General features: G+C 35.8%; 1 protein-coding gene across 2 annotated transcripts; it reads right to left on the bottom strand.

The window, feature by feature from the left end:
* Positions 1-14355: 14355 nt before the first annotated feature.
* LOC110904859 (DExH-box ATP-dependent RNA helicase DExH5, mitochondrial) lies at positions 14356-21942 on the bottom strand. 2 transcript variants are annotated; one of them, XM_022150734.2, is made up of 20 exons: positions 21590-21927; positions 21398-21503; positions 19872-20023; positions 19691-19778; positions 19364-19600; positions 19030-19125; positions 18740-18928; positions 18488-18647; positions 18282-18412; positions 17919-18086; positions 17557-17829; positions 17269-17463; positions 16987-17190; positions 16834-16903; positions 16591-16739; positions 15798-16103; positions 15640-15699; positions 15374-15526; positions 15174-15284; positions 14356-15085 (listed from the first exon to the last, which is right to left on the bottom strand). In XM_022150734.2, exons 2-20 carry the CDS (start codon positions 21449-21451, stop codon positions 14633-14635), a joined length of 3249 nt encoding a protein of 1082 aa, XP_022006426.1. In that variant the 5' UTR covers positions 21452-21503; positions 21590-21927; the 3' UTR covers positions 14356-14632. The 2 variants fall into 2 exon arrangements, with proteins under 2 accessions (XP_022006426.1, XP_022006425.1); XM_022150733.2 differs by having other exon boundaries at positions 21398-21942.
* Between the last annotated feature and the right edge of the window lie 1187 nt (positions 21943-23129).

The raw sequence follows: 23129 nt of genomic DNA on the forward strand, positions 1-23129 counted from the left end.
CAGGCCGTACAAGGCTTTGTTTAGCCTGTAGACATGATCAGGATAAAATGGATCCTCAAAGCCTAGAGGTTGACATACATACACCTCTTCTTGCAATGTACCATAGAGGAAAGCACTTTTGATATCCATCTGAAACACCTTCATGTTGTGGTTGACAGCAAAGGACAGGAACAGTCTGATAGCTTCCAATCTTGCAACAGGGGCGAATGTTTCATCATAATCAATCCCCTCTTCCTGTCTGTAACCTTGAACCACAAGCCTGGCTTTGTTCTTGACAACAATGCCCCTTTCATCTGTTTTGTTCTTAAAGACCCACTTTGTGCCAATGGGACTAACCTCTTTTGGCAGTGGTACAAGCTCCCATACTTGTTGTCTTTTAAACTGTTGGAGCTCCTCTTGCATGGCTTCTACCCAGCTGTTGTCTTTTAGTGCCTCTTGGTACCTGACTGGCTGATGGAGTGATAGAAAGCCAGCAAAAAGACAAATGTTTTGGGTTTGGCTTCTTGTGAGCACCCCTTCATTGATGTTGCCAATGATTTGATCAGGTGGATGAGATCTCAAGAAGATTAAATCTCCTTGGTATGGTATGATGGCATTTGTTGGTGAAGGCTGCAAATGTGTATCATCTGAGCTAACCATTGTTGGTGACTTTGATGACCCAGCAGTGGCTTCAAAAGGTGGTGGAATGGGTGGTAATGAAGTGGACCACTGCTGACTTTTATCCATTGTTTGAGGATTTTTGTCAGCAGTGTTTGAGGATGTGGAAGTAGTGGTAGATGGGCTACTTTGGTCAACAACTGTTGAGGTAGCAGTGGTTGAGCTTTGGCAGCTGTTTTGAACAACTGGTGCTTTTCCCTTTGTGCCAGACCTTTGAGGGATGATGATTTCATACCCATAGTCTGGTGATGTATCCTCTGATGGACCTGCACTGTTAGTCTTGATAGCAGTATTTTCAAAAGTGAATTTTTCAAGATCAAACAGATCAGCAGGATTTGCTGGGATTTTCATTGATGAAAGTTCATTGAACTTTACATCCAAAGTCTCCTCCACTACCTTGGTCCGTGCATTGAACACTTTGTAGGACTTGGCAGTGGTTGAGTATCCCAGAAAATAACCACAATCAATTTTGGCTGCAAATTTTGAAATGGAATCTTTTAAGTTCAAAATAAAGCATGGGCAGCCAAACACCTTGAAGTATGAGATCAGTGGTTTGATTTTATACAGAATTTCATAGGCAGTCTTTTTGTGCCTGGGGTTTATTAAAACTCTGTTCTGGACATAGCAAGCAGTGTTTACTGCCTCTGCCCAGAAAGTTAATGGCAAACCTGAAGCTGCAAGCATAGTTCTGGCAGCCTCAATCAAAGTTCTGTTCTTTCTTTCAACAACCCCATTTTGCTCTGGTGTTCTAGGGATGCTGTACTGCCTTACAATCCCTTTCTTCACACAGAAGGCATCCAACTCCTTATTTTTAAATTCTGTGCCATTGTCACTCCTAAAGCTTTTCACTGGAAGATCAAATTGCTTTTCAACCTGTGTCATAAAGTCTTGCAAAATGCCTGCAGTTTCATCTTTAGAGTGCAAAAAGAAAGTCCATGTAAACCTAGAAAAGTCATCAACTATAACCAAACAATATCTTTTCCTTTTGAGGCTCATGACTTGAACTGGGCCAAACAAATCCATGTGTAGCATTTGCAAACACTGGGTTGTTTTGGACTCTTCAATGGACTTGTAAGAACTTTTATGTTGTTTTCCTTTTAAACAGGAAATGCAATGTTCAGGACATGAAAACAATTTTTGTGGTAGGCCTCTCACCAAACCATTTTTTGAAATTTCTGCTATTGTCTTAAGATTTGTGTGCCCCAACCTTCTGTGCCAAAGTTCTGTCTCTTTGTTAGAGGCAGCTGAGAATAGACAGGCATCAGCTCTGGGACACTCTTTAGACATGTCAACAACATAAACATTGCCACTTCTTTGAGCAACAAGTTTAGTTTGACCATTTTTGATTATTGCTTCAATATTTTTGACCATTTCTGGTCCAACAATCCTACAACAATCTTTTGTGAAGAATGACCCAAACCCTTTGTCACTCATTTGTGATACACTCAGAAGGTTGAATTTCAGATTGTCTATTAGATTGACATTTTCAAATTTTACGTTTCCAGATTGCACTGTCCCAGACCCTAGAACTTTCCCTTTACTAATATTCCCAAAGGATATATCACCCCCTCCATGGATTTTAAAGTCTTTGAGGAGGACTTTACATCTTGTCATGTGCCTGGAGCCTCCACTATCTACATACCAAAGACTATCAAAGCATGCAGAAGCTCCCTGCACATGAAGTAAAAGGATTAGTTCATTAAGGGCTCCAAAGCCAACAGGGCTTTGGATGGGGATTCAGCAGTGTCTGGTATGGATGCCGAGTGGTGGACAGTGGTTAGGTCAGAGGTTTGGACAGTTTTAGTACTGTTTCTTGCTAACCACTGTTGAGGGTCTTGACCAATCACCTGCTGATAACCAAAAGGATGCCTATTCACTTTAGGTTTAGAGGGCCTTTTGTAGGTCTCATAAACGTGTGGAATCCTTTGGTAAGACTGTTTTTCCTTGCCTTTTCTGAACTGATTGGCTGGAGGTGCATCAGTAACCTGAACATCTCTTTTGACAGATGTTTGGTTCAGCTGTTTTGTGACAGCTGTTTGAACTGGTACAAACAGTGGTTGCTTTTTGGTGAATTTGACCGATGGTGATGCTGATGGACTCAAGGATGTTTTAGCAAGGTACTCATTCTTTTTGATATCAAAGTTTTTGAGATACACACATGCTTGAGTTTTGTGATTTGTTTTACCACAAACAATGCAACTTTCAGCTGAAGTAGTGACACTTGTTTTAGTTAAATTATAAGCTTTTAAGTGGAAGCAATCTTTTGTTAGATGGTTCCTCTTCTCACAGAATTCACAAAACAAGTTATCAATTTTTTCTTTCTTCTTCCTCTTTTCAGACTCCTTTGCAGCAGAGGTTTTGACCACTGCTAGGATGTCCTTAAGAGGAATGACTTTAGCTTTTGGAGCTTTAACACCATCAGTTGATGTAAAGTCCATTGGCTTGAAATTTTCAAGAATATCACACTCATCAGACCATTTTGGTTTAAATTGATGATTTTCAATCTCCTCAAAAATAGAAGGGCCCATAGTTCTGTCAAGTGTGATTTTGTTACCAAGTTTGTCAGTGATTTTCACTTCTTGGCCATTCTTGTTTGTGGGGATGAACTCAGCAGTTACATCAGTGGTTGAAACAGATTTTTCAAAAGCAGTGTTTTCATCATCATGTTTTCTATAACCAACCCTAAATTTCACATTGCTTTTTATCTGTTTCTCAAGCATAACTTCATACCCTTTGCATGATTCCACCCATCTCTCACATGTGATCTGGGTGGATTCTAACTCCTTTTTGCAACCTTGGTATTTTTCTACCAAGGTTTGAAGTTGGGTTTTGGTTATGCTTTGCTCTTCTTTCATGCTGCAAATCTCTTTCTCTTTTTCAGCCAATTTGTTTTTAAGTTCTTTTAGAGACCTTTCAAATATGACTTCATCAGATAAGATTTTATCACGAAGGTTTTCATTCACCTCTTTGATGTTAGCAAAAGCAATAATGCAATTGTCAGAACACAGTTTTTCAAGAACTTGAGGTGATACCTTTGCAGCAGCCATCATTGCACAATCACATTTAGGATTTTCCTCATCTTCAGCTCTCTCTTCTATCTCACCTGTCTTTTCTTCTTCGGACCATGGATCTGTCAGTGGTCCAATCAGGGTGCCTGAACTTTCTTCCAACAGTACTTCATTAGCCACAACAGTAACCACTTCTTCAATCACCTCATCCACTGTTTCAGAGACCAGCTGTTCCTCTTCAGATTCAACACCCTCCTGTATTGACTCTAATGCCATCAAACAGAATTCATCATGAGAAGAAACATTAGAAGCATAGAGTGCAAAATTTTCATCACTGAGGTCTTCAGGCATACTGCTCCAGTCAACAAATTCTTGAGTAAAGAAACTTTGTTGATCTGGTTGTGTTGTTACTGGAGCAGTGGTTTGTGGTGCAGGTTGCACTTGTGCCTGGGGAGCAGGGGTTTGAACATATTGGATCTGTGGAGCAGCTGTTTGGACATAATGCACTGGCACAGGAGCAACAGCATAGTGAGCAGTGTTCACATGTGCTGCTGGGGCATATTGGGCATAGTGCACAGTGTTTTAATTTTGAGGTCTAGGATTTGAACTAGGGTGAGTGATTATGGGACCAGTTGTTTGACTCCTATACTCTCTAGCAAAATGTCCTAACCTGTTACACTTATAACACTTGATTTTCGATTTATCCAACCCAACCCTTAGATTCCCATGCAACCCTGGGAATTTTCGCCCTGTTCTTTTATAAAACTTGCTAGTTCTAACACTTAGCAAGGCCAGTTGGTGCAGGATGTCCATTTCCTCTAGATCAGTGGGGTCGAAATGTTGTAGATCATTTAGTTCAAAGCTTAAATTTTCTGACATCTGGTTTTCATTTGCAGTGAATGCATAACATGTAGAGTGAGGATCAGGGTTGTTAAAATTTGCACCAGCAGTTATGTCAATGAAGTGATCATAACCCTGATCCTTACCACTACCACCAGATTCTTCTTGACCCAGAAGAGCAGTGTTACCGAATGAATAATCATCAACGGTTTTCCCTGACTCTTGTAACTTCCTTTTCTGGTTCAACTCCCTTTCGTAGGTCAGGAGTCGACCATGGAGTTGGGTCAAGGTCAGATCCTTGAACTCAGGTGAATTTCGGGTGACAAAAGCTATGGTGTCCCATTTTTCTGGCAGTGACCCGAGGAACCTGCTATTTTGAGTTGAGTTTGTAAAAGTGGTTTTAACAAGCCTCAGTTCACTGATGAGACAACTGAAACGCTCAAATTGTTGCGCCAGTGATTCACCTTTAACATGACAAAATGTTTCATACTGTTGGTTCAGGATTTCCCTATTGTTTTCTATGACTTCTTCGGTACCCCCAAACTGTTCCTTAAGCGCGTCCCACAACTCTTTGGCACTGTCACAATGTAACAGTCCAGCATATATTTCGTTGGGCAGCGCTGATGCTATGATACTAAACACTTTAGCATCTAGTTCAAATTTTTGATAATCTGTTTCAGTATAATTTTCAACAGGTTTTGGAACTTGTTTTTTAGCATCTTCAGCGCTTGGCACTGTAGGAACATGGGGACCAAAGATGACAGACTTCCAGCAACCTGTGCTTTGTTGAGCGAGGATGTGACCCATCCTCCTCTGCCAGATGTTGTACTCATTTCTTTTTAGCATAGGTGGTTTAAAAAGCAAACCAATGTTGTTTTTATCGTCCTGAGATTGTGACGTCATTCTTGTTGTTTTACAGGTACTGAGAAATCAACTTTAATGGTGATTAATCCTTACTCTGTTTTTCAACGACGAACAAACGATCAGTATCAACTGTTTTGAGCTGAACTATTTACGTCAAAATGATTGTTAAATCAAATTTGACTGTTCTAGCTCTGATACCAATTGTTGGATCTGAGTTTGATTTTGATTGTATTTTATGTTTGTAAATAAGATGAAGATGGATGAGTGTGCAGCGGAAACTATAATGAACACAAACTTTGCATACAATCAAACGAGAGTAATACTTTTATCAAACATCTTTGCACAATGAACCGAAAGATTGAATTTATTTCAAACACGATTACAATGATTGATGAGTGAATGCAAACTCCCCCTCAGCCTGAGCTCAGCAGTTTGTTCGTGCAAAGAAGACGAATGATGCAAAGAGCTAATAGAACAGTACAAAGTACTGAACTATTTATAGGCACTTGCAAACTACTGAGCATCTTAGCTGACGTCACCATGAAAGTGACATCTAACCTCCTAACAAACTCTAACCTCTGATCTATACAGACACTGCTTGCGTTAACTACTGCTAATACATTCTATTACAAAACAGACTTTAGAACAGCTGCTGCAACCTTCTACTGCTGTGAACCCAGCAGCACTTGTCCGGATCAGCAGTGCTTGACTCAAGGCAGTAGATTGAAACAGCAGGACTTTAGTCTTCCATCAGATCTTTAGTTGAGCAGCAGTTATGGGTCAGCAGTTTAGCAAGATCAGCAGATAGGAGGTCATCAGTAGTTGTAATCACTTTCAAGGGGAGAGATTTGTATATCAACATCTGCTTATTCAGGATCCACTGCTCTGATCTAGTTTTGGCTTTAATTATCTGTTCCTCTGATAGGGTTCAATCCCAACAATAGGTGCTTCTGAGATTCTCCGTGTGAACTTTGAGACCTCAGCTAAGTCTCGTGGTAGGTATGGTTGACCCAAGCCACCGTCACCAAAGTTATCTTTCTCCTTTTCTTTTTCCTTGGATTTCTGACCTGTGATCAGATCCTCCCTTTCTTCAGAGGGCATCTGCCTTAGGGCAGTCATGAATGTTGCCTTAGGGCAGTCATGAATGTTTCCAGCTGGTCACTGCTGCTGTTCTTATTTTGGAGGTTCGTTCCTTCCTGGTTGGAGGGTGTGTCAAAAGAAAGTCTGGCCCTGAGGCTGTCGAGTTTTTCCTGCCTCTTTAAATCTTCAAGATACTTAGTTAACTTTTCCCTGTGCATGGCCACAAAATCAGTAGTGATATGCTCTGTTTCTCCCGGATTTTCTACCTGGTTCTCGTTACCTTCTTCATGGGTAATATCTTCTACGGTGACTTTATCCAAATCGTTCTGTGCCGTCTGAGTGACACGTGAGTTGTGTGGGGTTGCCATGTTGTTCTTGATGGAATAAGCTACTCTTTGGACGTCGAGTGTTGGTGTGGGAACACCGAGCAAGTTGATGTCCCACGGATGGCGCCAATGTCGAATACCCAACCTCCGGCTGACGTTAGCTGGATCTTCGGTGACGTCAAGAGCTTTTATACTTGCTTGCTACAAAAGAACAAACCGGTTGCCTCGCCACGAGGGACCCCGGGAGGGGGATCCGTGACCAAGCTCCGGCGTGAGAGTAAGTAAACTTGCCGGGAAATGAGAGGAGTTTCTTCCGATGAGAGTATTCACCGGAAGGTTCCTTCTTTGGTGTGAATCTAATTAATGAGTGTGTGTAGTTAATGTGGGGAATGTTGGTCGGAGTTTTATGAGAGAAGAGTAAATGAGAGGGTAGTAAATGAGAGAATGCCGGAGATTATACCTGCCTTAGCTCGTTGATATCCTCTCTTATATAACAACAAGCTCTTATCTTGTTAAGGGTTTTCCCACACATGATCCGACGGTTTTTGGAGGTTCTCGGGAAGGTCAGACACGTGTCTGACCCCCAACGGTGGGATATCCTTCTTCACTAATGCTCAGCCGGATAAGTACGATGATTCAGACGGGATCCGTCTCTTATCAAGCATTTAATGAGCTCAGTCCTTATTAGTTGTTTCCCGCCCGTTGCCAAGGGAGGAGAAAACTTAGTGGGCAAGGCAATTCAATCTTGTGGGCCTTTGTGTAGTTGGGCTTCCAAAGAAATGGCCCAAAGCGGGTGAAGTGGGCTTCCCCACTGGCCCGTCGTCAACTCTTAATAAAATATCACTTACAACATAAGATGTAGACAAACTATACCTATATACCTATAGGGTTAGAATCATGTGAGAAGAAGTAGGCTATTTGAGAAACTTGAGAAGAAATCTGGACCACACATTTTCCCTAAGCTTTTTGTAATATACACATATGTATAGTGTAAAATTGACTATATACATATATGTATATTGAATTATACACATATGTATATAGTCAATCGTAATCTATACATATGTGTATATTACGAAAAGCTTAGAAAAATGTATGGTCCAGATTTCTTCTCAAGTTTCTCAAATAGGGTGCTCTTCTCTTAGGATCCCTACCCTATACCTATATACCTATATATCTATAGAAGAAACAAAAGATACTATAATGTTGAGAAAAGATTTGTATACAAGTAAATGAAAATGGTTTTCATATGCGTAGTAAATTAATCTAAAAACGTTAATAAAATAAATACTTTCATAATATAATAAAAAATATATAGAGAATATAGTTAAAGGTATCTTTTGAGTTGAAAGTATGCAAGACTTTACCAAGCACCCACTAATTTTTTTTTTTTTTTTGAACGGCAACCCACTAATTATTGATTTATAAACCACTATTTTATTCATCATCGTTCGATATAAAACATATTAAAAAGAACTGGCAAATCAATACTCATAATAACGCTAATCATTACACATTCAAAACGTAAATCATTACGCATTAATAATAATACTAATCATTACACATTATTCACACTAATTATTGCACATTAATAACGAATATTAAGATTTATCCATGAAAAATCGTTAACTACTTTTTGTATTCAAGAATGTCATTTATCGGTCAAAGTTAAAGAAAATCAACATCGAATCTCAACATACCCTTCGGTATTTCTACTTTTCGCGATTTTAGTTTATCTTTGTTTTTTGCTTATTTATTTTTACTTTGTAGAGTTAATTGTTACATCAGATTTTCACTCAACCTTTGAAAACTTTTTTATTTTCATTTTTACCAAAATCATTACAATTTACAAATCTTTACATTTACACATTATCATTATCTTTTGCATTTATTTTCATAATAAAATTGTTTTTTATACCAAATCAAACTATTTACAAAAATGTATATAGACAAATACTATGTTAATATATATAGATATCATATATATTGTATAAAAAAGGTGTGAAGTTTATATAAATTAACGTTGTTAAAATAAAGACATTGCATTTTTTTTATTTTACTCAATTGCTGGAATGATTTAAAATTAGAATTTAATATCATTACATGTCACTAAAACGCAAGGTGTAGAAGCCACTAACCAATACAAATCAAATTGAAATAAAAAATAAATAAATAAAGTTATGTGGGCACCACCCATTCCATCTGCTGGTGCCCTAGCAAGGGTGTTTCTCCATCCTTTCAAGCCCTCCAATGTGGCTCTTCCCGAAGGCGATGCGAAATGTACAATAGGCGTCCCACTGTGAATGGTCCCCGTTCTGATATTGCGGAACCATATTTTTTTATATGGAACTATTTAGGAACTATACCAATGTCGGGTGTTTCTTTTAGGTTTAGTCTACTATTGACATTAACTTTTGTTCTAGTGTATGTCGGGAAGATGTTGGGGAGTGGTTTTAAATTGTTTTTCTAGGTTGTTGGTTACTCTTTGTTTGGTGTTTGTATAAGGTGTTTTTTATATGGAACTATTTTGGAACTACACTATTGTCGGGTGTTTCTTTTAGGTTTAGTCTACTATTTGACATTAATTTTTGTTCTAGTGTATGTCGGGATGATGTTAGGGAGTGGTTTTAGATTGTTTTTTTAGGTTGTTGGTTACTCTTTGTTTGGTGTTTGTATCATCTAGCGTCTTTGCTAGCTTTAAATTATTTATAATTCTTATCGTTCAAAAAAGATATAATAAACAAAGTTTGACACGATTATATATATAGCATATAGCCAAATATTAAGGCTATTTATAACGGTTTCACTAAAAGTGGTGTCATATCACTGTCATGTAGACAAAAGTGTCACACTCACTAGGGTGTGTAACGATGGTCTAAAAAGTGTTCCATCTTTTAAAGAATGGTGAGATGAAGGTTTGTGAGTGGATAACAAAATTAAATAAACCAACAAAGTTCCTCCATGCGCGTGACTTGCCCCACGCCTTTACCTATCATGCATCGGAGGCTCACGCCTAATTTTGGCGATTTGGCAAGGGAAGTAGAAGTATTACTAGGGATGGCAAAAAAAGCCCAAGTCCAATGACTATCTTCGAAACCCAAAGCATATGGGACGGGTATACCCAAAGCCTAACAGATATGAAATTAGTCTAAATATTTCACGGGTATGGGATTAGGCAATACTCGAAAGATTGTTTTGTATGTTATATAGTATATGATACTTGTATTTTTATGTATTATATACAGTGGCGGATCTAAAAAATCATTATAGAGGCAACGTTTCAAAAAAAATCTTAAAGGATAATGAAATTAAAAAAACGTCAATTTTTTCTAAAATTTACACTACCGTCGAAGCGTTAAAGGACAACGAGGGTTACCCCTTATTATACTCTAATCCGCCCTAATTATATATATGACACCCGAATGACACCAGAACGTAACTAGCCTCTGCCTACAAATGAATTCATAATAATGAAAGCTAGTATAAGATCTATATCATACGATATATGGAGTTATAGACACTTAAGATATTTGTTTATATTTTAATCAATAAATATAAAAGCTAAAAGTTATATAACAAAGAGCAAGATAAGAAAAAAACAAATAGCATAGAAGAAGACAAGAAGAAGAAGATGTTTGCTGGCAGGTGGGTGGCTGTCACTAAACTCATTTCAAAGACAATATCAGACACAAACACATGCATTACAACTCTAATCTAAATTATATTTTTCAAACAAATTCAATATTGGAAAAAAAAAATTACTACTAATTTTAATTTCAAATAATATTAAAAACACTCACAGTTGCACTTATATATTGCTAAACCAATTTCTTTTTTGAATATCAACTAGGGTGCTATTCATCAGTGTGTTACGTCGGGACGTGATTAGAATTCGTTACGTATCGTACACCTAACCGATGAATAAATTCGTAAAATCAAATAAAATGATCTTTAAATGTGTTAATGCTATTATCGTCGTAGCTCTGCTCTAAATAAGAAAAGATAAAACAATAAGGTAAATAACAAAGGTGAATGTAAAAGAAAACGATAAAAACTCGGTCGGTTTTCGATGCACTCATTATAGCAAACAAAAAAAAGTAAAAAAAAAGTTTAGCATATTGACACCATTCAACTTCTCTTATTTAATATAGAGATAATAATTTAACGTTAGATTGTTTAATTTTTGAACTTATTAGCCAGGTTGGCTCTAAAACTTTAACCCAAGCTGAAAATTGAACTCGTATTATGTTGAATTAAACTCGCGTCACTTGGTTGTTAATGATATTGTATGTTCTTATATGAGTCTTATATTACATCTTAAAAACATAGTAGCAAACTACCAAGTTTATGAGAATAGTAGATCGAGCCAAATCAACTCGAGTTGAATTACGAGCAAATTCTTACCCAACAAGCTACGAGTTAGGTGAACAACCTTGTTTAGCATCGTATTAGATCAAATAACGACGTGTGGGTCGGGGAGCTTTGAGGCATTGGATTTCACGAGTGTTTGTTTGTCTTTGGTATCGAACTTTCGGTAGTTGCTGTCTTTGTTTTTATGCCTTTGGCTGCCTCAGTTTTATGTTTTAATGTTTATTGATGTTGTTTGCCCCTCAACGGAGCTTGAAGAAAATAATAATAAAGATAAAAAAGATCAAACACCTTTTTCTTTATTTTACAAACTAATACATTACACCTTTTTTTTATAATAAAACACTAGGTTAGAACCAGTGTATTACACGGGTTGAATAAATGTATTTTTATATAACAAATAATATAAAAATATATATATCTTTAAAAATCTTATTTATTATACGGGTCGAATAAATAAAATTTTATTTATCAAATAATAAGACAATATATAATTAAAAATCTTGTTTATTATATGGGTTGAATAAATGTAATTTTATATATTAAATAATAAAAAATTGTTGTATTTCTAGAAACCCAGTGTATTGTACGGGTTAAGTAAATTTAATTTTATATATTAAATAATGAAAAAAGTTACATTTTTAAGAATCTCATGTGTTATATGGGTGAGCACATGTAATTTTATATATCGAACAATAAAAAGTTATATCTTTATAAACTCTATGTATTATATGGATTGAATAAATCTAATTTTATATACTACATAATAAAAAAAAGTTATATTTTTAAAAACCTCGTGTATTACACGAGTTGCATAAATGTAATTTTGTATGGTAAAAAAGAAAAATGTTATATCTTTAAAAAACCACGTTTATTACACAGGTTAAATGAATTTAATAAAAAATATATCTGGTGACTACTTTTCTTGGTGTACGTAATCATTTTTCACATGATTTGCCTCCTAGGATTTTTATGACTCGTTAACATTAATTAATTTTACCTAAGTTATTTCTAATCTCTATATTCTTAATGATATTTTCCTAACAACCTATCCATATTTTTTCTGTCTATAGCTCCATTTTAATCTCCAAAATAACATCTTTAATTTTACTAAATTATTTTAAAATATTACCCACTCATCTAGAGAAATTATTATTATTATTATTATTATTATTATTATTATTATTATTATTATTATTATTATTATTAAATCTGATAAATATTTTAAAATATTAGATTATCTCCTATACGAATTGTTTAAATTTATATTAAATTTAATTTTATAATTATCTTTTAATTGATGGCTTCAATGAATTACATGTGTCCCTTTATTAGTTTCTTTTATTATATAGTATAGATTTGACTAGAAAATAATAGAATAAAAAAGTATTATAAAAGTTTATAACTATTTTAGTATAAAATATACTAGCATAGAACCCCGTGTTTTACACGGTTTGTATAAATTTAATTTTATATAATAAGCAATATAGTTTTATCTTTAAAATACCTCGTATATTGCACGGGTTAAATAATATAATGTAATCGATTAACACATACGGTCGACAAGATATGTATTTAAATGATAAATATGATATATAATTTACTTATTAAAATTTTAGTTTGTTTTTTTTATTTAGTATTAGGTTAGAACATGTGTATTACACATAATAGAACCAATGAAATATTAGATGATTATTAATAAGCGGAAAAAATAAAAGAAATAATAAATAAATAAGAGAGATACATGAAGTTTGTGATTTAATATAATTTTCTTATTTTTGTATCCTATTAATAATTTAAGAGAGATACACGAAGTTTGTGATTAATATCTACTAGACATGATAATTTGGTCATCCTAAAGCATATGGGATAAGCCGTAGCCGACGCTTTTCACCAGAAGCTCGGGCTTAGCCGGCGCTTTGTTAGTCGTCTCAGCTAAAGTGTACACTAAATCAGTGGTGGATCTTGCCCGTTGAAGGTGCCAGGGCCGAAAGACACGAGCACTAAAAAAAGCCCGGGCCAAACATAGTATATATAAAAAGTTTCGATCGAAATGCGGAAAATTAGCACTACGGCCGAAAAACTTGCCCGGGCCGTGGCCCTACCAGAGCCCTTCTAAGAACCGCCCCTGCACTAAATCCTAACCATCTCAACGTATAAAGCTGATATGACAGCTTCTGATTAGAGGAAATGATGGTAACACAATTTAGTAAATGTTCCAAGTCTTTTGAAAATTTGTCATCTTTGATTATTTTGATAACTTTCCCGACACAAAGCCTTGACCAATCCATAAGTAATATTTTCATTTTTGCGACAACAAATCTAACCTCGCTAGGGGTCTGTATCTGATGGTTGCTAATCTTCCAAGTTCAACTTGTCTAGTTTTGACAACATTAGTTCATGCAGTTTCTTCTAGTTCATATAATCTTTGTTCTGCATCTTTTAGAAACCAATATCGTGATCGTCAAACTGATTAATGATATTAAAAGATTACATCTTTATTAACTAAACAAAATATATAAAAGTTAAAAGGGAAACAAGAAGTAGCATCATCACATGACAACTTAATAAACAATAAGTTGGTGTTGCCAATTTCTTAAATATAGGACCACAAGGTTCTTGCCATATTTATATTTATATAAACAAATATATAAGATGTATTGAATTCAGTGAAAGCTTAACAAGTGTTTTGAGTCTATTTTAATTTTTTAATAGGTAGTCACAAATTGTTTATCCGATTACAACGGTGCGTCTATACTAGTTACAACAAAGAGTTTAAACCTATTGCAACTATACATCTAACATATAACGAAGCGTCCAAGTCGTTCATGTGATGAACGAACCACATTATATACAATCTTTAATTTAACAGACGCATTTACACTAGCCTAAAAAATACACATATCACGTCCAGTTACGGTATATAATATAATAAAATGGGCCTTAACTCAATAGCCACATATGGTCAAAGAATATTCGATCGCTGAATCACTTCTTTTCTGCTCAAATTTTGTAGATGAAAGACACGAGTCTCTGAAGTTTAATTGTTTTGACATTCATGTGTTCCTTGAGACTATACAATGCACGTGATATTGCTATAAAATTATGAAAATAAAACATAAAACAAGATATTTATATTACTTTACTTTATGATTGATATAATTTATGTTTCTCTTGATTTGTGGGCTTTCTGTGTCATTTAAAACAGCATAAAATTCACATGGGCCTTCCATTAACAAAATAAAAAGATGCCAAAACAAAAATAGGATTATGATTCCTGTCCATGTTTAGTGAATGGCTTCAATACAATCCTACAGTTTGTTAGTCATACCATTGAAGCAAACAATTATGAAAAAGTTACATTATATACAACTAACATTGACCGGCCCTGCTTCGTGCACCATCGGCTGCGTCAAAATGGTCAAAATACGCGATCACAACCATCCATCGGTCAATGATATTAAATCATGGTCAAAATTTTCACCAACCTTAGTTGTGACTTTTCTTGCTTTTCTTTAGCATCACTGAAGTATTACCATTGTTGCCACCCGTGAGCCGTTCTAAAGCCTCGGCTGCAGCGTCTTTTTCTGCCTGTTTCTTGTTGTGGCAAGGGTGCCCCATAATCTGCATCCCATTGAATTCACAAATGGACCGAAACTGGTTGTCCGGCAGTTGGGAGGTTCGGTAGGTTGGGGCAGGGCACCCGGCTCTCGTAAGTAATGTTTGTAGTTGACCTTTGGGATTGTCACCGCCTGGTCCACTTTCTAATCTCGAAGCTGGTGGTGCTGGCGCTGGTACGGACGCGATATAAGGTTTTGAGTCTTTGTACAACACCTGACGGTTGAATACGAATTTGCCGTTACATTTATCTTCAGGTAGAAGCAACCGTATGGCGGATAAAAGCTCGTGGTGTGTATGTATGTCCATTCGGGGATTCGTTAACTGATGCATACAAGTTAAGCTCATGAGTATAATATAAAAAACAAAATTATAATAAAAAAACGATTAAAAAACAAAGTGACACACGTACTTTACACTGAATTAGCTCGTCAAGCTCCCGTCTTAAACTTTGATACATTTTGGCTAACCCCGGGTCCATAAAGAACTCCAAGTATCCTCCCATCATTTTCAAGTGCCCGTCCTGTTTTATAAAAAAAAAAAAAAAAAAAAAAAACGTCAACGAATAATTATAAAAACACACTATAAGAGAGAAGAAATGAGTGGACTCACAATATCGCCTTTTGAAAGGGTCCCACCAAATAGGAGTAGCACTGAATCCGATATGGCTGTTGAATCTTTAAGAAAAATGGAGTTCACTTTAATCTTTTCATTGAAGACCAGCCATGGGTAGGGAATTTTAGAATCGCGTGCATTAACCGAGTTCTATAATAAGGAAAGGAAACAAAAAGCATATCAAAATCAATACGTTTCAAATAAAAAGTGAAAATTGAGAGTGAGACTACGGAATTACGGATTACAAATACAGACAAACTTACAGAGTGTAGATGCACTTGACCATCCTCCATTGTTTTGAGTGAAAACGATTTTTCATTATGCTGGATATAAATTTAACACAATAAAATATGTTACATACGTAACTAAACTAAATACACGAAGGAATATGAAATAAGATATAAAAGCTAAGAAAACATACCACGACAGAGCAAATGCCAGGATACAGGCCGTAGCAGATAATTGCGCGGAGGAGATTTTCATCGTAACTCCACGTGTTGTAAATAGTTATATTGCAGTCGATAAGACCGGTATCATTAAGCAACGATTGAAATTCCTGACGTAGGGAACAAATGGCTTTCATAGACTGTGCAGAAAGAAAATTTTTCCAACAGTATTCATGTCCGGTGAGCTCATATTCAGCTACTTTCCAACCCTCATACGCCCTCACAAGGGCAATATGGTCGCTATGATTACGGGAAAATTGTGCTTTGGCTGCCTCTGCCAACTGTAAAACAATAAAAATCAGAAAATAATATAAACAATAGAGTAAAATGGCATCTTCGTCCCTGAGGTTTGCGACATTCGTCCAAAGGTTTGTTTTTCCACATCTGGATCCAAAAGGTTTGAAATCTTGTCATTTTCGCCCAGCTTGTTAACTCCATCCATTTTTCTCCATTAAGTCAATAGCATTTTCATCTTTTTTGTTAACTCAAAGGGCAATTTGGTCTTTTTCATTTTATGTACAAGCATTTAACATAATGTACAAGATCGAATTGCCCTTTAAGTTAACAAAAAATAACGAAAATACCCCTGACTTAACGGAGAAAAAGGGATGGAGTTAACGAGCCGGATGAAAATAACAAGATTTCAAACCTTTTGGATCCAGATGCAGAAAAACAAATGGACGAATGTCGCAAAGCTCGCCAAACCTCAGGGACGAAAATGGCATTTTACTCAAGAATATAATATATTTTTCATAATGTTTGACTTACATCCTTCTTGTCTAAAGGTGCCAGAAAAGGATCTCTGACAGTAAGACCGGCAACAACCGTTAATATAGGGTCAAGGCAGTTAAAAACCGCACCGAGTATAAGCATCTTTCCGAGCTTGGGCTCCACAGGAAGCATTGACAAATAACGGCCTGTTAATCGGTCAAATACAAAACACAAGAAAAAAAATTACCAAAATGCATGCGGCATTCATATTAAGAACAAAACATAGAAATATTTGCATACCCAATACAGTTAGATTTTCACTCTCGTCTAAAGCACCGATAACCTTGAGATACTCGATAGCGTTTTGAACCTATGAATGAGCAATTGAGGAAAGTAAATATGACGTATTATTTGAGATATAGACAATTTATCGAAATTTGAGTTGACCATTACCGCTAATAACTTGGGTGACTGTAGAGCCTTAGATAAGAATTCGGATATACTTCCAAGCTTTAAACTTTTGATTTGAAGACATAGCGACTGCAAGGGTGTCCTTAGTATTTCGGGCAACTGATACTCTGCGAAAGCGTTATAGACGCATCGAGGATATAGATGGTAACACTCTCCGGGTTGAACACGACCCGCCCGTCCTCGCCTCTGCATATGAAATAATTAAAAAAAAGTTAGCGGGTTAGTTATTTACAAACAATTAGAGTTAAATGGAAAGAAACTTACTTGTTTAGCAGAAACTTTGGATATCCAAGAAGGAAGTAAACAGGGAGTATTGTTTAAAGCATCGTATGATGTCTCTTTAGCTTTTCCACAATCGATAACAAAAACCACATCATCGATTGTGATACTGGTTTCCGCCATATTTGTAGCCAAAACTATCTTCCTCACCCCACCTTCTGGCTTTTCAAATATTAATTTCTATATATATAACACAAGAAAAGATAAATATCAAAAAGCCTTCAAAGTATATTAATTTTATTATAATATGTATACTAATGCAGACGAGCCTACCTGCTCTGAGCTAGCCATAGAACCATGACACGCAAGCAATAAAACACGAGCCGAATCTCCAAGGAGATAGTGTGCTTGTAGTTTTTCCTTAAGAGAACTTATGTCATCCCACCCGGTCAGAAAGACTAAAACAGCACCCGGTTTTTCATTTTCACATATCGTGACTAACAAGAATTCTATGAGGTTGAAACCCATGCAATCGGGATTCCAACAAGACATAGATTCACGTGTCTGTTGGCTATAGTTCCTGAAGTCGGCAGATAAAAGCGCCCCCTGTTTTCATTTTTTTTCAAATAGAGCATCAGAAATATGAGCAAACGAAGAAATAAAATGAATTGGATTATTGGAATAGTAAAATTTACCTCAACAGCAGAGGCAATTTGGCTTTTTCTCTTTTTAATAAATTGTTTATTTGATTTCCATGGTCTTTCCTGACCGTAATCATCGATTTGATTTTCTGCAGTCAATCTATATCCAGTTTTTTCCAAAACATCTTCAAGAAAATAACTATGCACAGGGTGCGTAAAACCCTACAAGCAATGAGACATATAGTGGCATCAGAATCTAAGTTCGTAAATAGAGAAGAAAAAACCGTTCAGGTACGAATAACGAGTTTGAAGCAACTCTCAAGAGGTGGCAATTTCAACTCGTTTACTTATGAACGCATCAAATTGGGTTGTGCTTTATCTTGAACTGGTCAAATAAAATAATTAACTAAAAATTACCGGAATCTTGACCGACGGAGAACCACCAAAGTAAGATGAAAAGAGATCTGCATCAAGGGTTGCACTCATCAAAACAACCCTGAGGTCAGGGCGACGAGGAAGTAGTTCTTTCAAAACAATAAGCAGAAAATCTGTCAAACAAGCAAGCTTTTAAGACTACATTCCATATAAAAAAGTATGGATGTTTATAAACATTATTTATATACCTTCATTCATTCCACGCTCGTGAATCTCATCTACAATAACATGAGTAACACCCTTTAAATTACTATCAATCAGTAATCTTCTCAACAAATATCCAGTGGTGCAGAATAGCAGTCGGGTGTCTCTTCCTTTTATACTCTCTAACCTAACTTTATATCCAACCTTCAACAAAAAAGAACAGCTTTATAAATTAAAATGAAAAATTAAATGGGTCGATATTGCCACCTTATTCCTCAGGATGAGGTAGTACTTACAGTGTCACCCAATTTCTCCCCTCTCTCAGTGGCGATTCTTTCAGAAACAGACATAGCGGAGATACGTCGAGGCTGAGTGCATATGATACTACATGTGGCCCCACGAAGGGAATCGGTCTCCTGCTCTAAAATATATTGGGGAATCTGTGTTGTTTTCCCACAACCAGTTTCACCTGAGATGATAACAACCTATAAAAGTATATTGTTTAAATATGTGTATAACATTACTGATGATCAAAAGCATCAAAATAAAATCATGAAATCGAGCCATTTTACATACTATGTAATACCTGATTCTGTGAAATGGCATTCAATATTGTATCTTTTTCTTTATAAGCTGGTAGGCTTTTACGAAACTCTCCCATCCTCCAGCCATCGGAAGAGTCCTATAACAAACAAACAAACATTTTTCATAATAACATTATATTACTAATCTACATATAAACCAAATTTGCTCCAAGACATTTATCTTATTTATCTTATAACTATATACATAAGTTTTTTATCATAAATTATCAACATTGGTCAAACGTAAAGGGCTTTACAGAACCAGAGGTCTAATAGGTTGCTAAAAAACCTTTATATACATCAAGGTAAAAAAAAAAAAAAAAAAAAGTCTTGAACCTGCCATGCTTGTTGGTCAGCTTGCAGTTGCACACTTCTTATCCGATAGACTTGTTGTATTGCCACCTGGATCTGTGGGCCCAGATCAGGTTGCTCAAATAATCCTTCATCATTACCATTGCTACTTGTCGTTGAATATAAACTATCTCGAGAACCATTGTTACTCTTAGCCTTATGAGAGAGATATTCTTCCAGATGAGCATCAACTCTCTTTTGCAACTCTGGAGGCAAAGACACCTGCTAATTCTCAAGAGTTTTAAGTATAACACAAATAATCATTGGCATTCAAAAGTTTAATAACGTACGTAAATGATTTGATAAACATACCTCCCTCTGTGGGCGTTTATCATCCAGATCAAAACGGTAGTTAGGCAATGGAACCTTGCTAACGACAAGCACTTTGGCATACAGATGGCTGCAAAGAATTACAATGAGCTGTTTATTTATTCAACAAATATATAATAAGCATGCAATGATATTACACTAACACTTAAAATGATAATAATACCTGTGCAAACCCATGCTAGTCGCTAAGGCTGCTATCTGTTCATAATCACGTCTGTCCTTTTTTTCCCTTGAAATCAGCTCTTGTTTATCTCTGCTCTGCAGTAGTGTCGTTAGCTTCCACTTCCAAGAATCTATATCTGATGTGGAAGCACCCTGCAAAATATAAAGACAACAAATTTTAGCACAGATGTGTGGAAAGCATGTTTACAAAATACAAAAGAATATTAAAATACAACAGGTATCAGAGAACTGCCTACTAGAAATATAGCACAAGCCTAGTTAAATATCAGGATATTTGTAGCACAGACTTCTTTCATCGAAGTTATTTATATGTATGGGAAGTCCATGGAATAACACTATGTTTGTAAATCAGTGTTATTAATATCAAATAACTATGATATGAAGTACGATTGTACGAACAATACAGGCCATTTCAGTTCACAAAGAAAATCAAAAGAAACAAAATCCTTAATACACAAATGGATTGTATTATATGACCTCTTACGTTTGGATAAATTCGTATTTAACTCTAAATTTTTGACAAAACTGAGTATGTTACATGATTGTGTGTTTCACGAGGGCTACCCCTTGTCTAGTCTAAACTTAATTCACAAATTTATGCTACCTGAGTTCACCAATTTACAGGTCTTGATTAATTAAACAATATCAAATCATGTTCTAAACAGTGGATTAGCCTATGCATCTGCTTAAGTTGCACCTACTTGAAGAGACCCTAAAGTAGACTTTATCATTCTAGTGGTAGTCAAGTGACAATTGAGCAGAATTAAGCAGATTAGTCCACTTTTTTCTACAATTTAAATGTAAGCCCCAAGTACCAATAAGATGGCTTCACAAGCGAAATTAACGCTTCGAGTGAATATTAGGAACTACAGACAATTATGACCTCATGGTCCAAATTACTAATAAAAAGGCATTTGTGGCCCAACAAGCCAAATTAATTCTCTGCCAAACCACGAAACACGTACAATATTAGTTAGTTCTTCACGGTAAAAAACATAAAACCGTTTAGTAATCTACTAGTGTTTGTGGTGCACTTGGTGAAATTTAATGTGGTTATCAAGTTCTTATCAATTTACCATAAAACTTTTAATGTATTTACATATTGATTAGGGAGAAAGAACTCCTTGTTAACCTTGTGGTCTTTGCTGTATTATCAAGATGTGTTTTTGGCATTCTTTTGGCCAATTACAATTTACAATATTCCAAGAAGATATCCATTTGTATTTGTATTTTTTTTTCTCGAAAACATGCTCATCTACAAGTACTCTTTACTTAGGTGCTCAAGGAAGGAATTACAATGGCCCTAACATCTACATGTAATAACCGATTTACGGTTTACAAACAAGAACGTTTGAAAACATGCCTAATCCGCTGCTACTCGTATTCTGGCCAACAGATAAAACTAATAACCATATTATTAACTAAACTCAATCCTACTCTTTACAAAAGTACCTACATTCCCAAATTACAGTCACAAAACAACAAATGCAGTTAGATAAAACTCACAGGGTGAACCGAGGGCTCGAACCGGCCATACGAGGCTCCGACTTGTGGTATCATCTGTTGAGGCTGTTGTTGAGGAGGCAAGTACGGATTATAAGGGCTCGGAAACCTAACATTATTACCACTATAAGATGCATTAACAAAATAATTGCTATTGTTATTATTATTGTAATTGTAATTGTTATTGTCAACAACAGCAGGAGAGGTAGAGATATCGGGAGCAGAGGCAGGTGATGTCACGACGGAGCGAAGGCGTTGATGCGGCGGCACGTAGACGGAGCCGTACGACGGCGGGCGCGGTGCGTCCTTCATCGCCGTGAACGGTGGCGGCGATGAGGTTTTATCAGGGGGTTTAGGGCACGAAAGTGGTCGTGTATTGGAGAATAAACGAATTGGTCGCTACGACGGAGTGACGGTGTGTGGTTGGTGGATCGGCGACGGCGGTGGTGGTGACGACGGTGGAGAGAGGGTTTGGGTTTTTGTGGTGATTCTTGATAATCAAATCTAGTAATAATCTGAAGACATCTCTCACACGCTCACTCTTGTTAGTTGTAAGTGAAATTAATAATTTTTATTAAATTTTAGAATGAATTATTTTTGAGTCTTTTGTTTCCGTGGTTTTAAATTGAGTTTAAAATCAAAATGTTTAACGGCTTGATTCTGTAGACAGTTTTCTATAACTATTTAAGTTCTTTTGAGTCCAAATTTTAATCTGTTGAGTCTAATTTTTAACACATTTGGACTTAAACCGTTATAAAATGAACAGAATTAGACTCAAATCATTATAAAATGAACAAAATTGGATACGTTATAAGATAAATGGCTAGAGACTTAGAACGTTAAACTTTTTTATTTTGAACTCAAGTGATTAAAACCACTAAAACACATGTACTCAAAAAGTAATTTACTCTAAATTTTAACTTCATTTCTTATATTTCAGATACTATATACCTTTTTTAACTTGTTTAGTTTTTATTTACTTTTTTTTATAATAAGTTAACTTTTTTTACAAAGTCGAACACTGTGTTTAGTTTCTTTTTTCAATAACCGGTACAAATTTTGTTGAGAACCAAATTGTAATCAAAATATAGTACTTTTTGATATCGTAAGCTATAATGATTGCTTTTACCGTGACAAACGGATGTCGATACCAACATCAGTATTGGAAACGCTACTGGTATTCATTTTTATTGTTTTCGATCGGTATAAAAAATATGTCAATATTCTTCTGGGCATATCATGACATTATTTTTTATTTTTATTTTGTTATTTTTTTCGGTTATTGTACCAGGTGTCGGTATTGTAACAAACCGAACATATACCGGTCGAATTTCCTTATGGGCAATGGCTTTCTTTCAACTCACAAGTATATAAGTTAAGAAGCCTTTATGAGTTCAATTTAGCGAAATCTTATAACTGAATCAAACCTATCTTTAGACACAACCCATTGTTAGACTATCTTTAGCTAAAACAAGTATAAATGCTACATGGCACTAATCGACTTTAAATAGATATTAATTTGAAGTTGATGACAGCTTACTCCCGAGTTGGTTTCTTCTTTCTACCAAGAACGGAAGCTTTTTGAAATCTTGTGTTGTGGTTCCAATCGATAATCGATTGGTCTGAGAAAACAAAAGAAAACGAGAAAGCAATCTATATATGATAAAAAGAAAAGTGAATGAACAGTATTGGAGGCGATTTTTGTAATTTCCTTTTACAATCAGGTTTGCCACGC

The sequence above is a fragment of the Helianthus annuus genome, chromosome 12, assembly GCF_002127325.2.
Source record: "Helianthus annuus cultivar XRQ/B chromosome 12, HanXRQr2.0-SUNRISE, whole genome shotgun sequence".
NCBI classification, from domain to species: Eukaryota; Viridiplantae; Streptophyta; class Magnoliopsida; order Asterales; family Asteraceae; genus Helianthus; species Helianthus annuus.

Excerpts from the sequence above, each read along its gene's own strand:
- LOC110904859 (XM_022150733.2), bottom strand. The coding sequence starts at position 21,706 with ATGAAGGACGCACCGCGCCCGCCGTCGTACGGCTCCGTCTACGTGCCG. Across the intron at positions 19,601-19,690 it reads ATAAACGCCCACAGAGGGAG|GTGTCTTTGCCTCCAGAGTT; the intron begins GTATGTTTATCA and ends GAGAATTAGCAG. Across the intron at positions 15,527-15,639 it reads GTCAAGTGCATCTACACTCT|AACTCGGTTAATGCACGCGA; the intron begins GTAAGTTTGTCT and ends TCCTTATTATAG.